The 17,944-nt window shown below is 45.1% G+C and overlaps 1 protein-coding gene across 1 annotated transcript; it reads right to left on the bottom strand.

Moving 5' to 3' along the window:
* Window positions 1-1,181: 1,181 nt before the first annotated feature.
* LOC110538300 (paralemmin-1) lies at window positions 1,182-15,062 on the bottom strand. The gene is made up of 8 exons (XM_036939527.1): window positions 14,920-15,062; window positions 11,138-11,189; window positions 8,785-8,865; window positions 7,068-7,147; window positions 6,745-6,823; window positions 3,964-3,991; window positions 3,616-3,699; window positions 1,182-2,993 (listed from the first exon to the last, which is right to left on the bottom strand). Exons 1-8 carry the CDS (start codon window positions 15,060-15,062, stop codon window positions 2,038-2,040), a joined length of 1,503 nt encoding a protein of 500 aa, XP_036795422.1. The 3' UTR covers window positions 1,182-2,037.
* Between the last annotated feature and the right edge of the window lie 2,882 nt (window positions 15,063-17,944).

The following is a 17,944-nucleotide window of genomic DNA, read 5'->3' as shown; positions in this document are numbered from 1 at the left end:
GTTGATACATTTTTTGTTAGGGAAAATCAAGTCTGAAATTTCAAAGTGGAAATTACAAACTTTAGAAGCCTTTTAAAAACACTACAAGTTTGCGTTTCCTGCCGTGCAGGAAAATTCTCAGCAACAAAAGAGTGATGAAATGAAATTCCTACACCTGTAGTCACCTCAGGTGCAGGTGAGATTTATATGTCTATATTTACCCTCAGGCTTATAGCCATACTCCTGTCCAGGATTATCAAAAAGCCAGCCACACTATGTATGAAGTGATTGCATCGCAACGCAAAATATTAATGATATTTAATGAGCTTATCTCCTCCATTAAGAGGAAGTCAACCAAACATTTCTCAGTGATACAAATTCAAGCTCTTCCTTGAAAACCACAATTAATTATACATATCACCTCATGACATATCAAATATCCTGAAATCTGGAATATTTAAAGCCTTTTCGTGGCAATAAACTGTAGGCTGTATATATCTATATTAAAGTAAAGCTAGACGCTTCTTTCAAGAGTTGTTACTTTGTGATCAATAATAACAGCCATACTGTTCAAAACCATTATTATTTGTTTATGAAAACTAAATGGGTTATGGAAATGAAATGTAAATGAATCATATGCATCTGTGAGTGCTATTAATGACAAAACGTTGGTAACTAACAGTATAATATCAGAATACGGCAAGGTACTGTAAAATGAATAATAAGAAAGAGACCCACCTGTTTGCAGTGTCGTGGCTGTGCCCAGGCTTCTGTCTGAATGATGCTGCTAGGCTGCTGCTGAGACACGTGAGAGGTGAGACTGCCTGTCACTCAAAAGGCGAAGGGACTGAAGCTCATTGACTACACATCGAATTGCTACAGGGCTGGCCCACGTGGGGAAAATCTTAGGGAAAATGGCATAGCACATCTTCCAGAAAAATAGCATATCTTTTAAACTAGGGATTTCATGGCTAATTGTGGTAATTCTGCTCATATATTAAGTATGTATGAACTACACATTGACACATCCAGCCCAAAGCGAGAGGGAAGAAAAATACTTTGTAGACGGCAAAGTTCCCTAGCGTGTCTTTAATGGTATGTCACAGCTCATTTGCAATAAAGAGTGCTATACATGAACGTCCTGACAGGAACGTTGCTACTGATGATCAAAAGGAAAGACCGAGACAAACAAAAATCTTAAGAATATGAAATATATTTTGTTTTGATAATCACACACACATTCCAGTTTTTATCCACCTTCATTAACAGACATGGCTAAATCAAAATTCAACTACCAAACACACTTACAAATACAAATCGCACTGAATAGATGTAATGGCAACCAACCCTTCTTTAACAGACTGTTTTGGTCAATGACGGAATACAATATCATATTCATAACCATAACATTTGTATTACTGATGAGGAGACTCTAAAAGTGCTTCTACACCTGCATTGCTTGCTGTTTGGGGTTTTAGGCTGGGTTTCTGTACAGCACTTTGAGATATCAGCTGATGTAAGAAGGGCTATATAAATACATTTGATTTGATTTGAACAAAAGAGGTGCCATTGAAAAAGGCACATCGGGCATTTCTAAGATTAATATTTAAAAATCTATTTCCAAAAAGGAACAGATCAGTGGTTGTTGTATTCTTCATCTATTCTTCATAGTCTTCATTCCTAGGGGACATAGTGCTGAGTACTTTTTTTGGCTGATACAACCAATCCAGAGGAGTGTGAGATGAGTGCTGCTGGGATTCTGGCAGTAAAACCTAGTTGCATTACTGAACTGTGTCCAGCAGGAGGCAGAAGGGCTTTGTAACAGTCACACTGGAGTCTGTTCACAGAGCTGTTTGAAGAGAGGAGGATAACAGTAAACACTCCTTGACACAAGCCATGTGGGACTGTAGTCTCAGAGGATACCAGTGACATTTTAGATGAGGAGCAAAGGCACGCTGGAGCACATCCTGTGCAATTTAGACAATGTTGTAGATTTAGGCCAAGCATACAGCCCATTCATCATGAGTGGCATAGCTAAGAGAAATGGGGTGTGCAGAATCACATGATAGAGCAGCACTTGGTATTGTGTTTGGATGCCCTCTTTCCTGTTTCCTCGGCTCTGTAGCGTGGGGTTGGTCTGGGGGGATCATCCTCATGTCCCAGATCCTCAACCTCTTCCCGAGTGTAGCCCAGGATGACAGGTGGGACAGGGCCCTCCACAAAGACAACCAATCCACTCACGTCCTCCTCATCATCCTCATGCCCCACAGCCTCAACCTTTTGCTCAGTGTAGCCCAGAAAGGGTTCAGTCTCAGACCCAAGAACAGGAGACTGGAGAACAATCTCCTCCTCACCCGCGTCAGAAATGATCACCCGCTCCACCTCCACCAACTCTCTATCATCCTCATGGCCCAGACCCTCCCTCTCTGACTTTACCTCAGTGTAGCCCAGGAAGGTCAGTGTGACAGTGCCCTCCACAAGGTCTACCTGACCTACTCCTGTCTCCTTGTCCATCTCATCATCCTCACAGCCCAGATCCTCAACCTTTTCCTCAGCGTAGCCCAGGTCGGTCAGTCGGGTAGGGCCCTCCACAATTTCCACCACTCCTATTTCTACCTCCTCGTCCATCTCATCATCCTCATGCTCCACAACCTCAACCTCTTCCTCAGTGTAGCCCAGGGTTGTAGGTGCGGCAGGGTCCTCCACATTGTCCACCTCCTCTTCCATCCCACCACCAACCTCTATCTTCTCCTCTGCCTTCTGTTGTGGTACAACTGGGATCTCATCCAGCAGCACTTGCATCCCGACATCGTTGATGACACTAAGGAGCTGTCCCAGCTCCTCAGCAGAAGGCTGCCCTTCTGCCCCGCCGACGTGGTGGACGCTCTTCCTGCTGTCATTGAACACCGTCTCCCCCAAGGCCCTGGGTGCTCCAGACACGGGCACCACAGACCTGATCTTGGTGACCCCTGTCTTTGAATCCCTCTCCACCTGCACTGTAACCATCCCCAGCACTGCAACACAGAGGGAGAAATTATACTGGGCAATATAACAGTCAAGTCACTATATTTGGAATCTTGGTCAGAGCATGGATTACCTGGGCTATAGAAACATAAAATATTAATGTTATATTCTACCCATACCACCACTCAAATACTATCAATATAGCCTTTCCCCTAAAGGAAGGCCTACATTACCAGTAGGTGAAGGGCGAGGAGGCACATTTTTGTGGCATATGTCAGAGCCCTCTTTGCTAATGTCAGCCTGCACAACATGAGTAAACAACACAAGGTCAATGTGCAGGCTCACAGTGCACAACCCAGTACCCTTTCCACTCTCCATAGCCCCCAGCATGCATAAGAAATGTACCAAGAGAAACAAAGTGGGCTAAATATAACTATCGCCTGCATTCTGCTCCAGCCCTTCAACCCAGCCAGCCACATCGTTAAGCCGTACCCTGGAGGCAAAACCCAGCCACAGGAACAGATATAGAGAAAAATATGGAGAGAAATATGGTTTCCCTCATAGCGAAGGTATGTATAGATCATCACTGTGGCTGGGCCCGTCCCAAATCAATGGTCTGGAGGATGATGAGCACTATCACATTTCTGTGGTAGAATCCTCCCCAAACAGTACCTGATCGACCTTCCAGTCCATTCTCATGCAGAACCCTCTCCATTACTGGCCCAGGGAGCTGACCCCCAGCAGCTCTGATGATGTCTAAAAGATAAAGATACAGCTAATACAAAACCATTGTACTTTCCATATACAAATGCTAATGTGCTGCGCGACAATCATGCATTTGAGTTATATCATAGCAATTATAAAACAATCACAGCTGTGGCTTCATTCTGTCACCCTGATTACATTAGTGTCAGTCAGAAAGAGATGAAAGAACAGTCACATGCAGGATGGTCTAAGAGAAAGTGAGAACAAACGAGATATCCAGGCCTAGAGCTAAATGACCATGCAGGTGAAGCTTACCTTGTATCCCACCCTCTTCAATGTCACTCTATGGGGAAACAGAGGAGACAATTTTAAGTGGAACCCCTGGTCCAATTGGTCCTACAGTCACTGTCTCCCCCAAACACTTTCCTCTTCATCCCTTATCTCTCTCAGGCCCTGCGCACTGCCATAAATATGTCACAGTAACCATTAGAGCAGTGTGGCGCTGGGCTCAGCTTCGTCACACCATGAGTGTTAGAGATGAATACACACTGAACTTCCTTACCAAGTGTTAGTGTGAGCTAAAGATGGACCATACATGAACCTGAATGTAAAAGTTCAAGTAATGGCCAGTATATTATACACACTAAGTGTGCCAAACACACCTGCTTTTTCCATGACATAGACTGACTAGGTGAATCCAGGTAAAAGTTATGATCCCTTATTGATGTCACCTTTCCTAAATTAGCCATGGATGGAGATAAGGATTTGGACGTGTGGTTTTACTTAATTCTCCATGCTGGACAATGATTATAACGGAGATTCTGATCCAACCATAAATTCATACATTGTGCCCCTGGACTGAGAGGATGGAAGTTCAATATGTAGCTAGATGTAGAAGGCTAATGTTAACTAGCTAATCGTTGCCCATGAAGGGAAGCATTTTAGCCAGGTAGCCTAAGGCAACAAAAAATACAAGTGTGTACTGTATGACAGAGTCATAGACCGTTTCGTCAACAGGAAAGAGAGCAGGATGACATTGGTGTTTCTCTACAGGTAGGTTGAGTCAACATGTTTTTTCCACTTTTGTGCACACACCCACACCCACACACACACACACACATCTCACATCAAAGCTAACTCACATGGACAGCCACATCATGTTTGGCGTATGTTGATTGGACTAAATAGTTTTTGGTATATTTTAGTTGTCCCTGTATTAGACCAATCAGAGGTGATTTGATGATGTTGAAATGTTGATGTTGAAATGGTGCTGGAATAGTGGAGGCAGCTCCTGTTTTGTTTGTGACTTGCGGTAACTCTACGTGGTTCTAAATCAACAGTTGTTTAGTAGTCCATGCTGCAGGTCATGTAACTGTTTGTTACATTCAATATGCTTTGTGGACTTCACAGGACAGATCTTGCTCTCCGGTTTGTGATGATACAAAGGTGTGGTTTAATCTTTCTGCCACTGTATCTTCTTATTGTCTCTGCCTTAGGCCTATATATCACAGTGGAAAGGCACATGAACTAACAGGTTATAGAGCAAACAACGCAATTGTCACTTTTTTTCTGGCTTGGCTTCCCCGGTGATTTTACCCACGCACCACTACTGGTGGAATGCTTTCGACACCTTGTCCATGCCCCGACGAATTGAGGCTGTTCTGAGGGGGAAAGGGGGTGCAACTCAATATTAGGAAGGTGTTCCTAATGTTTTGTACACTCAGTGTATGTTCCCCTGTAGAGTTCACAGTTGTTATGAGGTCCTGTCAGTCAATAGCCAGACACCCTTTAGGGCTCCCCCAATGTGGAGGGCTATAATGTCACTAAATGTCAGAGTCAGTTTTCCATAGGGTAGCATACATACACTCCTACTTTAGAACAGGGGATCGGCACTTTGCAATGTACTGTGGTTTGATTTACAAAGGGAGGCAAAAACCAATCTGTTGAAAAGGTCATAACTGCACAACGGGAAACTTTACTATAGAGAGGAGTGGTTTCTGCTGAACATCAATCTGTAGGATCACAGGCTTAGTGAGGGAAAAGATCTTCAACTGCTGTAGTTGTGAAATATCGAAGCTATTTATATTACACAGTTCCAAACTGAATCAGCTGTTATTGATGTAAAAACATTGAGACTATTGAGTAAAACAGACCATTGGGGTAAGAAAGTATACCGGACATAAATATAAACGCAACATGCAACAATTTCAACGTTTTTACTGAGTTACAGTTCATAGAAGGAAATCTGTCAATTGAAATAAATAAATGAAGCTCTAATCGATGGATTTCACATGACTGGGCAGTGGCGCCGCCATGCATGGGCCTGGGAGGGCATAGGCCCACCCACGTCGGAGCCAGGTTCACCCACTGGGGTGGGGCGGCCTAGTGGTTAGAGCGTTGGACTAGTAACCGAAAGTTTACAAGTTCAAATCACTGAGCTGACAAGATACAAATTGGTAATTCTGCCCCTGAACAGGCAGTTAACCCACTGTTCCTAGGCTGTCATTGAAAATAAGAATTTGTTCTTAACTGACTTGCCAGGTTAAATAAAAAAATCTGAATGAGTTTTTCCTCACAAAAGGGCTTTATTACAGACATAAAAACTCCTCAGCGTCCCCCTCCTCAGATGGTCCCGCAGGTGAAGAAGCCGGATGTGGAGGTCCTGAACTGGCGTGGTTACGTCTGCAGTTGTGAGGCCTGTTGGATGTACTGCCAAATTCTCTAAAACGATGTTGAAGGCGGCTTAAGGTAACAGCGCTGGTGGACATTCCTGCAATTGCATGCTTTCTCAAAACTTGTGGCATTGTGTTGTGTGACAAAATTGCACAATTTAGTGGCCTTTTCTTGTCCCCAGCACAAGGTGCACCTGTGTAATGATCATGCTGTTTAATCAGCTTTTTGATATGCCACACCTGTCAGGTGGATGGATTATCTTGGCAAAGGAGAAATGCATATTGCGTTAATAATTTTGTTCAGTGTATAATGGGGAAAATCTGCTAAGATATTTAATATGGCACAGGTATTTTAGCTGATTGAGTATATTAAAAATCATATTGAAACTCAGGTTCTCGGAATGTCTCTGCGTTCTCCACTTGCCTGGCTGTGGTTCTGGGCATTGGTGACTGTGTAGCTTGTGGATTCAATGACCTCCACTATATCCTCTTCAGTTGGCAACCTAATACACACACATTCACACAATGATGACCGTAACACCCCATGACACATGAAACCAATACATTAACATACAAAGCCATTCACAAATACAATACATACATGCAGAGGCATGACTACAGTTCAGGGGAGGGTCAGTATCAAGTGCTTTATGTAAGAGATATAAAAACATCTGAGCATATCAACTCCCTCAGCCAACAGGAATGGGGAGTGATAGATTGTGTGTGTGTGTGCCGTGGGTGTCTCACTCCTCTGTGTAGTTCTCAGCGCTGCGCCCAGGGACAGGCTGGGGGTTCTCGCTCAGCCACTGGTCCCTCAAGGACTTCCGCTGTGAGGAGAGATTTGGAGAGAGAGAGAGGGATGGAGAGAGAGAGAAAGAGGGTTGGTGACTATGACTAGGGTCTGCTATGTCCTATGCAGTTAGCATATGCATGAAACGGCCTATGCTCTGAGCCATCTCTCACAGCATGCAGCTTCCCCACCTGCCAGCTCATCAGCTCAAAACAAGCCTATTCTCTAAAATTCCCCATAGCAAAAGAAGCTAACAAAAACAAAAGCCTTCTGTCTCTATGAATACTGAAACGGTTATCCAGTATGCAGTAACCAAAACAAACAGACCCTAGGCACAGAGCTCTGGTTGCCTTTTTTGGATCTCCAGCAGGATGAGTGAGGCCAAGAGCTTGGTGTTGTCTGTGAGGGAGAAACTGCCCCCAACTCCGGATCCCTCACAGGGAGGGCTCAGAGAGCCACACGTCCTCAAACCCGAGTGTAGGCTTGGTCACAAGGGGTCTGATTGAGACTGACAATAATAAACCTGACCATGTTTATTTAGAGAGTGTTTGTAAATTTGCCAACCTGCATTGGCTGCGACTCAGTTAGTTCCCTTTCAACCTTTGAAGCAGAAACCTTCCAGAGCCCAGAGGTACAGTAAAGGAGGGGTCCTCCTTTCATTCTAACTCAGGTATGACAACACCAAGCCGAGGGGTGAACATAGTCCTACCTGGCTCCAAGCCTCATCAATTAGTCATACGACAATGTGGGGAGTGTGATAGCAAGCTAAGCAACAACAACAGACAGACAGTGGTGACAATGACACAACATTATATTGGAGTGGTGGTGACACTAAGTTGGCCTTGTTCACAACTATTTGCCAAGACAACCTTTTGGATGGAAAGTATGTGACCGCTCCATGTGGACCAGTCTCTTACTGTGCTCAGAGACAGAAAAGAAATGTAAGACAGGAGGGGAAGTGAGCTGTGCATACAGAGATGCTCTAACTGCTGGGCTGACTGGGAACACGAGACTGTTCTCACACTTCACACTGAGGAAGAAGAAGGACAACTCTCTTTCCTCTGCCATGTGTAAGGCTGGTGCCGCCAGCACAGCACACATCCTCAGGCAAACCCAGTAATGTAGATTAGACTGTTTGTGTGGGCGGCTGTCTGAGTCATATGTGTTGATGGAGCGGTTCTAGCCACTCCACCACTGATCTGATGTGAAGGAGTTAATGAGGTCCAACAGGGATCAGTGCTGGTGGTCCCAGTGGAGGAGAGAGTTACTGACAAAGATCAACACAATGCACAGCTCTCTCTCTCTCCCTCACTCTGACTCACTCTCTCCCTATTTCTCTACAACCACCTCATCATTTCAGTTCCTCTCTTTCATGTGATTTCTCTCTCTGTTACAGAGATCATGGTAGCAGAGATCATGGTAGCAGAGGTCATGGTAAGATGATGAGCAGAAGAGAGTTGATCAGGAAGGAGGGAGAAAAATACTGCTATACAGAGGAATAGAGAATGCCTCAGGACACCTCATGGTGTTGGGGATGTTGTCTGGTGTTATGGAGCTAATTGAGTTTATCATCACACAGGAGGGCTCCACCCTGGGCATGTGAACCAGCTGCCAGACATGTGGCTCCCTGCAACAGGACAACAGGGAAGGACAGACAGACAGATCCAGACAGACCTTGCGCTGGGCCTGCGTCAGCCACCCCTCCTCCATCTCCCTCCTTGCTTTCTCGTCGTCCTGCTGCTTACGTCGCTTGTCCTGGTGATGGGAGAAGAAGAGAAAGAGACCAACAAAAAGAGAGATTTAGGGTTGAGTGGAGGTAGAGATATACTTATGTTTCTGAACCTAATGAGGAGCAATTCCTGTTATTAATCATCTCAGACGTGTGTCACCAGAGAGACAGAGTCCCACAGCTCACACTGCTTTCAAGCTCTATTGAGATAGTCATAGTTGTCATTTGAATGGTGCTAGTGAAGGAGAAGATAACAGCACAACTACAGTACTGTATATCTTATTACAGTATAACTGAAAAGCAGTGACAGTAGATTACAGTGACAAGCCCCATAGACATATATGCTGTTGACCGGTGGAACAGCTGGTTCTTTAAGGTCAAAGTGCAGAGAAACGGAGATGAAGCGGAGGCAAGGCTAGGAGCACGTGGGCATGCCGGCACTCCATCTTCATCAGCTAGTCTGACAGTAACACACATATCACACATACTGCACATTCATGTTCTGTTAGGAGGAGCGGTTCACTCCCATACATTAGCACCAATCCAGGCCTGAGACTGCTATCCCTTTGGATTTCTCATAGTTTCCCCAACATCCCTCCTTTCAAAAGCAACTGCAATTAGATTACGCTAAACAGAAGGGCTAATTTAGATCAGAATTTAATTAATGATTTTGGTCTAACCTAATGCAATAAGAACTGTGTTGGGGCATAACGTGGGAGTTGGCTAGACCCCAATGCATCAACGAAAGACAGGATAAAGCATGGAGGGAAGGCATGAGCATTGTGTGTGTGTGTGTGTGTGTGTGTGTGTGTGTGTGTGTGTGTGTGTGTGTGTGTGTGTGTGTGTATTTCTACTATCCCTTAATGCTCAAGGTCCCTGTAGTGTTTAACCCTGCTGATGAGGTCAGTAGTGGCCCTGAAGCAAACGCCATGCAACCCAATTGAATTATTCAAACATGGACAGACCGGGGGAGAGCTGTCACACCCTGAGAGCCTTTTTATTTCTCTATTTGGTTAGGTCAGGGTGTGATTTGGGTGGGCATTCTAGTTTTCTATTTATTTGTTGGCCGGGTATGGCTCCCAATCAGAGGCAGCTGTCTATCGTTGTCTCTGATTGGGAATCATACTTAGGCAGCCTGTTTTCCACCCTAGTTTGTGGGATTTTGTTTTGCATATTTGCTGTGGAGCCTGCAGAACTTTACGTTCTTTTGTATTTTGTTGTTTTTTGGTGTCATTTGAAAATGAAGTAAAAGGTACGCCTACCACGCTGCACCTTGGTCCAAGCAGCGTGGCCAGGAGGAGCAGGGATCCTGGGCCCAGGAGAAAAGTGAATGGAGGACATCCTGGACATGGGAGGATATATTAGATGGTAAAGGATCCTGGACGTGGGAGAAGATCCAGGCTGGAATGGATCGCCTTCCATGGGAGCAGACGGAGGCAGCGAGGGAAGAACAACGACGACACCGGGGTTCGCGACCTCGACGCAAGCACGAGAGGCATCCCCCCCAAAACATTTTTTTTTGGGGGGGGCACATGGGGTGGTTGGCGGAGCCAGGTTGCAGATCAGAGCCAACTCCCCGCACTCGCTTTAAGGAGCGTGTGACCCTTCAGGCACCATGCTTTGCGGTTACACGTACTGTGTCGCCGGTACGCATCCACAGCCTGGTGCACTCTGTGCCAGCTCCCCACATTTGCCGTGCTAGAGTGGGCATTCAGCCAGGACGGATTGTGCCGGCTCAGAGCTCCTGGTCTCCGGTGCGACTCTTCTGCCCAGGATATCCTGCGCCGGCTCCACGCACCAGGCCTCCAGTGTGTCTCTCCAGCCCGGTGCGTCCTGTGCCAGCTCTACGCACCCGGCCTTCAGTGATGATCCAGGGCCCGAAGCCTCCAGTGATGATCCATGGCACGAAGCCTGCAGTGATGATCCATGGCACGAAGCCTCCGGGGGGGGCTGACCTTAGAGATCCTGTTTATGTCTCTATTTTGGTTTGGTCAGGGTGTGAGTTGGGGTGGGTATTCTATACTCTATTATTTGTATTTCTATGTTTTGGCCGGGTAGGATTCTCAATCAGGGACAGCTGTCTATCATTGTCTCTGATTGAGAATCATACTTGGGTAGCCCTTTTTTCCAGCTGGCTTTGTGGGAAGTTGACTTTGTTTAGGGCACATAGCCTTTAGCTTCAAGGTTTGTTTTGTAGTGTTTATTGTTTTGTTTGGTGTCATTTTCCAAATAAAGAGAAAATGTACGCCCACGCTGCACCTTGGTCCTCTTGCTTTAACGGCCGTGACAGAGACTCACCTCTATAGCCTGCACTCTCTGCTGGTACTTTTCTGCCTCGTCCATGTTGGGTCTACAACACAAGAACACAGAGGAGAGTTATAGTTACTTTACTCCTACTGTAGCAGTCCAGAAATCTGTTCATCATTTAAATGAAAGTCAATTATTAAAAGTTATTCCACACATATTTGGCAAAAGCGCATAACTGATTTTCAATTCCCTTCGCTGTGGGACAGTGGATGAGAGAGTGTGATGATGTGACGCCAGATCCTAGATCAGTCATATATCAAAGCAGTGCAGAGGCTTATCATGGAGAGACTGCTACACTACTGTATTCTGTCATGTACTGGGTCCTTTGGGTGTTGACCTGTCATCCTTCAAACCACCAACTACATATTAATATTATTATACACTTTCCACAGAGGTGACTGGAAAACTGCCTGTTAGCAATATCTGCACTAGAGATGATTACTACATAATTCTTATATAATTATTTAAACCCTAAATGAGAGAGCAGAGAGGAACTGGGAGAAGAGAGAGCACATAGCAGCACTTGATGCTGAGTTGCTGAGCTCCCAACAGTAATAAGTCTGACTGAAATTAAAGGAATGATTGATTCCTGGAGCAGCAACCTCACACTTTATCCCTGTGTGTATGAGGAGAGGGAATAAAACAGAGGCTGTGGAGAGGACTATGGATCAGTTTAGCTTACAGTAAGAGTGGGAGGGGAGAGCTGCTCTCAGAAGATATATTAGGTTCACTCCATTCCTATGTTTTCATTAACTGTAAATAAAATGCTATAAACCAACCTGTCGCAGCTTTGATCACTGACATGACAATGCCACTAGTCCAGAGTGTACTACAGAGTGTAATACACAGTGTACTACAGTACAGCGTGTACAACAGAGTGTAGCACAGTACAGAGTATACTAGAGTGTACTACAGTAGAGTGTACGACACAGTGTACTACACAACAGAATGTACTACAGAGTGTACCACAGAGTGTACTACAGTACAGAGTGTACTACTGTACATAGTGTACTCCAGTGCAGTGTACTCCAGTACAGTGTACTACTGTACAGAGTGTACAACACTAGAGTGTACTACACTACAGAGTGTACTACAGTGTACTACAAAACACAGTGTACAACATATTGTACTACACTATAGAGTGTACTACACTACAGAGTGTACTACACTGGAATAATTAATAGTGTAATAGAGTACGTACTACAGAGTGTACAACACTACAGCATATTAGAATGTACTACACTACAGAGTGTACTACAGTGTACTACAGTACAGCCTGTACTACAGTACAGAGTGTACTACAGAGTGTACTACAAAACACAGTGTACAACATATTGTACTACACTATAGAGTGTACTACACTGGAAGAATTACTACAGAGTGTAGTACACTACATACTGCACTACAGTATCTCATCCTGTCATCTATTTAAACACACTTAGAAGTGCTGACATAAGAAGAGCTGGAAGATGCCGATTGAGTCAAACTCCAACAACTGTCAGAAGGGCTACACACACACACACACACACACACACACACACACACACACACACACACACACACACACACACACACACACACACACACACACACACACCTCAAATCAGAGCTCACTCTGGGAGATGGCTGCTTGATTGAAGTTGCAGATGTGTTAAGCAATAAGAGATCTATAATGTTTCACAGCCAATGACAGCCATTTCATGAGAGCAGAAGATATTATAATTATACAGTATTATAACTATACAGGTTATATTTCAACCTCAGATATTTACCTTATATCTGTAAATTAATGATATACATGATTGGTATAACTAGCCTACTATGGAGAAAGGTACTCGAGGCACGGGTGACTATATTTTAAGTACCGTTCTCTCCAACTCAGATTGATACTATATAGCATAAGTGGTTTGAGATTTAGGATGGTTGTATGGTGTCTGAGGGCTGTTAGTCCCAGGCGGGCATTGTAGTGAGGGTGACAGACGGCTCTAGAGGTAGAGGGGGTGTTGTATTGACGGCAGGGCTGTGATGGAGAGGGAGGGGCTGTGATGTCTCACACCCAACACGGGGGTCATTAGTGGGCATTGTCACGGTGATGGAGTGCCACAGGCAGAGGTTCATTAGAGCGCTGCCAACCCGGGGGACTCTCCTTGTCCAGATGATGGACGCCTTACACATTGCCAACCGCCAGCCAGCCCAGAGCCCCCCCACTCACTTGGACACCCCAGTCCCTCTGTGTCTGTCTGTGTTTGACTGGCTGCTGCTGCTACCCTGGAGAGAGTATACCACTTTGTTTGTACAGTCTGGGGGGGGGGGGGGGGGGGGGGGGGGGCGTGTGTTGCTTTGGCAACTTCCGAGGAGAAATACTAGGGCCAAAGGGACAGAAACTTTCCATGCATCAAATGTCCCTGTACACTGTACTGTAACTCAGCCTCTTGAGAGACCCTGACCTGAAAGAGAGAGATAGAGGAAAGAGAGACATCTGGGTCCTCTGTGACCTGGACTGAGGGGAAAACACAATGTACTTCCGACAGCTACAAATCGAGCTCTTAAGCCAGAGTCCCTGCAACCCTTTTCCACTGAGTGGAGTCTTAGAGCGGGACCAAAATGGAATGTAAGCACAGACACTGAGGCTGGTGTTTGGGTGTCCCTTACCTGTCCCCACCCTGTCACTGAGCCATCTCTCTCTCTCTCTCTCTCTCTCTCTCTCTCTCTCTCTCTCCCATCCGTTAGTAGAGAGAGAAGTGCTCTCACGGAACATGGAGTGCCCACTCAGGCTGAACTGATTTCTCTCCAGCTCTGGGTGAGATCCAGGGATGGAGTGAGTGTGTTGTGTGTGTATCACATTGAGTGTTTCACAGGGGGACACAGATAGTATGTACACGAAGGTGGGGGTGTAAATGGGTGGGTGTGTGGGTGTGTGGGAGAGAGATAGATCTGACCTGTGTTTCTCAGCCACAAACAACTACAAGACGTCCGACAGTCAGCGCCTTATCTTCTCCAAGGGGGTTGAAAATCTCTTCTGTCTTTTCTGTTTAAGGCACGGCTCACTTCACTGAATGTGACTGTAAGACTGGGGGGGGGGGGGGGGGGGGGCACTGGGAGATATTTACACGCATTTCTGGTATACATTAAGTTGAGTGCCAGGAGTTTTTCCTGGCTGTGTGATCTGACCAGAAAAGACTTGGCCTTCGTTGTGACTATAACTAGGCCAGGTCCCATGATATGGAAATAACTCCTGGCCCTAAATGCATCGGAATCGCAATCGTTTGTGTAAAAACAAGAAAGAAGGTCTTCATGGCACATCCAGTCCACCGAGTGAGAAACTCAGACCCTGCCACTTAGCCATATTCTACATGGGGGTGAGAGTCAGCCAGTCCAGAGAGAAAGCGATTCTCTGTCCCAGAAACCAGTCATGTACAAAAGTTACGCTGCTCCGCTCCCTAATGTATAATTCAGCACTAGGAAGGAATTCTATCTGTTCTCCGGAATCGACAAGGTTTTTAAAGTTACTCTCTGTGTTGTTTTCCAAGTCCTCTACTTCCTGTTGCTGAAGGCATGGATTCAATTGTATATACTTTTGGTTTTTAATAAAGTGCAAGTGCTTTAAGTCGTTGTGGGTGTGCATGTCTGCATGCATTTGTTTGTTTGTGTGAATCTGTGTACATACGTGTGTTTGGTAGATTGAGTGCTGAAAGTATAGGGAGCCGTAAAAGTGACAGAATATGAGTGGAATCAGAAATATTTGATTTGAATGCCACAGAAGTATAACTCACAGAACATTCTTCCTCAAAAGCAAAACCAGGTCTGGAGGAGGAAGCTCACAGCTCTGTGACTGATTTGACGGTGGGAACTCTGGAGATGTGAGAACAGTATAAACTCTCAGTGAGATTCTGGAGGTTATCAGGAAGCCACACATATCTCCTGCAAGGTCACAGCTGTAGTTTTATTCACATCCAAAACATCTCTAAATGGGATGTAAGGCAGGGATCAGGGAGATAATTGGGCTTTAGCAGAAGTGTTCACCCAGCAACAATATTCATACACCAGTAACTATGGGATGTCCTGAACTCTGTAACCAACACCACCATTTCCAGGAACAGAGGTGCAGCTAACATTCCAGTACAATGAAGTCAACTAGAGAATACAGCACGTTCCATCGGAATCACTGTTGTCCAGACATACAGTAGACTGTGGTATTGTACTAGGCTGAGTCAGGACAGGAGAGCCCCAACCCTCCTCAGCCTGGCACAGGATGGGCTGCTAGGAGCCAGGACTTCCAGGACTGGTAGGCTTTACTCAACTGAAAGCACACAGCTTAGCAGGGGAGACGGACTCACATTAATGGTCTCTCTATCAGGAACTTCCACCTGGGCCACACACACACACACACACACACACACACACACACACACACACACACACACACACACACACACACACACACACACACACACACACACACAAGGAAGCTCCTGCCATGTTGAGGCCCAGATTGCAGGGCATGTGTCTGTTGCCTACCAAGCGTTTGCATTGTCATTGTGGGTTACTTCATCATTGGGTTCAATCACCATCAGAGCTGTGCTTGGGGGCACAGATGGCTCATGTGTGCTCTGTTTGTTTGTCTGAGCCTCTCTGTCAACGTCTCTAATTAGAATAAGGAGAAACAGTATGCTGTTTCCCAACAGGAAGTAAGATGTAGCAATACACTCCATTTAACTTCACAAGAGCTCACACAGGAGCTCCGCCTATCACGTGCACATGCACACACACCGACGTTCAAAGGTGCATGCGCACAAAGACACACCCACACCCACACTCACTAACACACACACTTCACCAACTTTCCCTGGCAAACACACTTGGATGGAAATGCTCTCTCACTTCGTAACGGTTTTCCTAGAAAGAGTACTGAACTGTGTGCCGTTTAAATGTGTGCCGTTTATACTGAACAAAAATATAAACACAACTTGTAAAGTGTTGGTCCCATGTTTCATGAGTTGAAATAAAATATTCTCCATATGCACAAAAACCTTATTTCTCTCAAATGTGGTGCACAAATTTGTTTATATCCCTTGCCAAGATAATCCATCCACCTGACAGGTGTGGCATATCAAAAGGCTGATTGAACAGCATGATCATTACACAGGTGAACCTTCCACAGATGGTTCACCAGTGTAGAAGTTTTGAGGGAGCGTGCAAATGGTATGCTGATAATTGAATGTTAATTTCTCTACCATAAGCCGACTCCAAAGCCATTTCAGAGAATTTGGCAGTATGTCCAACTGGCCTCACACCTGCAGACCGTGTGTATGGTGTTGTGTGGGCGAGCGGTTTGTGAACTGAGTGCCCCATTGTGGCGGTGAGGTTATGGTATGGGCAGGCATAAGCAACTGACAACAAACACAATTGCATTTTATCGATGGCAATTTGAATGAACAGAGATACCATGACAAGATCCTGGGGCCCATTGTCGTGCCATTCATCCGCATTAACGCATGTTTCACCATGATAATGCACAGCCCCATGTCACAAGGATCTGTACACAATTCCTGGAAGCTGAACATTTCCCAGTTCTTTCATGGCCTGCAAACCAGACATGTCACCCATTGAGCATGTTTGGGATGCTCTGGATCAACGTGTACAACAACGTGTTCCAGTTCCTGTCAATATCTAGTAACTTCAAACAGCTATTTAAGAGTTGTGGGATAACATTCCACAGGACACAATCAACAGCCTGATCAACTGTATGCAAAGGAGATGCAAAGTGTCACGCTGCATGAGGCAAATGATACTGATTTTTCTGATCCACAACCCACTTTTTTAAAAGGTATTTGTGACTAACATGTGCATATCTATATTCCCAGGCATGTGAAATTCATAGATTAGGGCCTAATTTATTTATTTAAATTTACTGATTTCCTTATATGAACTGTAAGTCGATAAAATCTTGAAATTGTTGCATGTTGTGTTAATACTTTTGTTCAGTATAAATGCCTGTCATATTGTCATTAGATAAAATAGGGTGGGAACATGAGACGTGACAGTGTGGTTGTGTTGAGCATAAACTGTTCAAGTATTCAGTTAATACGTGATCCAAACTCAGGTGTTCCCAAAACTTTTTGGCCCGTGACCCCATTTTGATATACAAATGTTTTGTGACCCCACCATGTAAAAAAAGTAATGCAATCAACAGCCATTGTATACTTTTTATTATTGGGGCTATGACAGTTTATTACAAATCAGTCTGCCGGTACTTTTGCCAGTATTTCAATCTGAAGGGAGTATGGTTTGAAGTAAATGAAATGCATCAGAAAGGTATTGGGAAGTTCAATAGATCAGGGCCTTGTCTTGTCTACTCTGTTTTAATGAGTCCTGCGTGGCTTGTGGGCAAGGTAGAAGGAAACACAAGACACATACAGTACATGTTTCAGAAGACACATACAGTACATGTTTCAGAAGACACATACAGTACATGTTTCAGAAGACACATACAGTACATGTTTCAGAAGACACATACATGTTTCAGGGTACTGGCATAACCCCAGTTCTATGAACCAATTTACTCTCCCGACCCCATTTTCAGACCAGGCGACCCCTAGTTTAGGAAACGCTGTCCCAACTGCTGTGTATGTACAGTATGTCAGGCTGCATCCTCTTCCCTGCGGTACCTACTGTGCCAAATCAAAGCAATACCATGAGGAGGTGACTGAGCCTAGCTATAGTTACTGGGAACAGACCAGTGTACAAAATGATCAGATGCAGCCAATGCTTGCACCCCACCCCCATCCTCCACTGATA

This window comes from Oncorhynchus mykiss, chromosome 12, assembly GCF_013265735.2.
Source record: "Oncorhynchus mykiss isolate Arlee chromosome 12, USDA_OmykA_1.1, whole genome shotgun sequence".
NCBI lineage: Eukaryota > Metazoa > Chordata > Actinopteri > Salmoniformes > Salmonidae > Oncorhynchus > Oncorhynchus mykiss.
The sequence above is the reverse complement of the archived record's forward strand: the minus strand, read 5'-3'. Positions and strand labels throughout refer to the sequence as shown.